Consider the following 2,035-nt stretch of genomic DNA (forward strand, 5'->3'; position numbering starts at 1 on the left):
CTTTTTGCCCCCAGACTTGGGGAAGTACCCCAAGTGCCTGTACTGGGTTGAGTACCCGTGGGACTTTAGGCCTGTGTTACCCCAAGGACACAGGGCCGGGAGACAGTCCATTCTTGGGGTGGTGGCGGCACGTTACCCCCAGACTAGTGAGTGTGCTCTGGGAAAGGGGTCGGCCGGACATAAGGCACCCCTAGGGAGGCATTCGGAGCCTGGAAGGTGGTTGGGCGCAGGGAGGTGGGCGGCTCGATGCAGGAGCACCCCCTACTGGCCCGCCTCACGTGGTGGAAACAGCAGAGGGATACGAATACCCAGCTGTGTTCCTGAGGTGGGATCTCTGCACCCGCCACATGCATTCACATATTACATGTTCACATAAACTTGCCTTGCTTGCAAAGTAATGCCATGAAGTAATACACTGTAACAATCTCGAAATAGTTAAAACAGCAAATAGTCAACATTATCAAGTTATATATATTAAAATATTTACCGTTTAGGTGGGTTTTTCCTTGTATTGACAGAATAAGAAAGCAGAAGAAATTGGAAACAGGAATGAAAGAGAGAAAAAAGAAAAAAAAGTCAGAAAATGTAAGCAAAAGATAAGCAGTTCTTAAAAAATGTGAAAAGGTACACAGAAACCCACCTATGATATTCATATCTTGTCATAAAAATTATCTATTTCTAGAATGACCATGATTATTTTCCATATACTTGGTAAAAATTACTAAAAATGGCATATTTAGTGTGGGTAAAAGAACATTTCAGTGACAGTCTAGAGAATCAAGTCTTTCCTTTATTCACAGAATAGAGCATTAATTGAAGTAATGCAAATTTTCCAATGCTATCTGTTAGCATAACTCTGTTCTGCTCTGGAACCTCTTGTGCTTCAGTCATAAGGATGAAAGCATAAATTAAAATCTAGGTTCCCAACAAAATCTATTGACAATCGTATCCATTATAGTGGCAGATCCTGAGATGTGGACAACTGTTCCTTAGAAAGTAGACTCAGGCTACAAATTCATTTTACATATGTCACCCAACAGCCACCACTTATGAAGTCAAGATCAATCAGGACTGGAATGGAACTGGATATCCTAACAACTGTAGGTGGAGATCTTTAAAAAGGGCTATTATAAGAAGCCTGACTTGCACTGAAAGATAACAGAATATAGTGACTACATGTGACTTGGAAAATCTTGTCTAGAATATTTCACATACAGTCAGTCTCCCAAGGAAATTTGCATTTTGAAGGTAGGCTTAGGTACTAGGACAAACACAGCAATATTTCCTAGTTTGGAAAAGGAAAGCAGAGAGTAGGTACTATACATCTTATCCCTAACCTCTGCACTCATGCTCTCAAAGCACCTGCTTTTGGGAGTCTGTCTGTGTTCATTTATTTTTGTTTTACATGTTATCTAGAAGGGTGGGCAATGTATAGCCCATGGGCTGGATCCAGTCATTGGTGATTAGCAGCAGTGTGGAGGTAGGGGGTGCAGAACCTGGTTGCACATGGTGACTAGAGGGCCAGAATAGAGGCCTCTGGAATCTGCACCACTCTACTGCACCTGCCATTTTTCTCATCACCATTGTCTGGTGGCACAAATGATTGGAGCAGCGGCTAGAAAGGAGGGAAGGGGATCATGAGATTGCTCACTGGGTGCTGGCCCAGGGTAACATTCAGTGGCATACAACTGCAAGGGAAGCAGGGCCGTAAGTGGCACCCTGCCGTAGGGCCAAACCCTGTTATTTCAGCCCACTCTTTGTACATGGTAGCCAGCCAACTCTTGACCGAGAAGAGGTATCCTGCTAAACTCACTCTTAGATAGGAATTACATGGGTGTGGGGGAAATCTCTATGTAAACAAATTTATTTTTTCTCACCAAATATAACTCCTAATTTGTTTCATAGAAAGAAAGCTGCAAGCTAGTGTGTAAGAGCAGTTGTTACTAACCTGCCAACAAGTTACAGGCTATTAAACAAAGCCCAATCAAGTAATAGTTAAGTTACAGTAGCAAAAAGGTATGGGAAAGACATAATA

General features: G+C 42.6%; 1 protein-coding gene across 8 annotated transcripts in view; it reads right to left on the reverse strand.

Annotated features, from left to right (window-relative positions):
* PDLIM5 (PDZ and LIM domain 5) overlaps nucleotides 1-2,035 on the reverse strand; it is a 238,739-nt gene that overhangs the window by 101,406 nt on the left and 135,298 nt on the right. For 6 of the 8 annotated variants that reach the window (XM_019526196.1, XM_019526195.1, XM_019526194.1 and 3 more), the window contains one exon: nucleotides 488-505. The exons of the other annotated variants lie outside the window; for them this stretch is intronic. In XM_019526196.1, coding sequence (XP_019381741.1) covers nucleotides 488-505 — 18 coding nt within the window. The remainder of the gene's footprint in view (nucleotides 1-487; nucleotides 506-2,035) is intronic. 8 annotated transcript variants of the gene reach the window in all.

This window comes from Gavialis gangeticus, unplaced genomic scaffold (assembly GCF_001723915.1).
Source record: "Gavialis gangeticus isolate Ggan-Ray unplaced genomic scaffold, GavGan_comp1, whole genome shotgun sequence".
NCBI lineage: Eukaryota > Metazoa > Chordata > Crocodylia > Gavialidae > Gavialis > Gavialis gangeticus.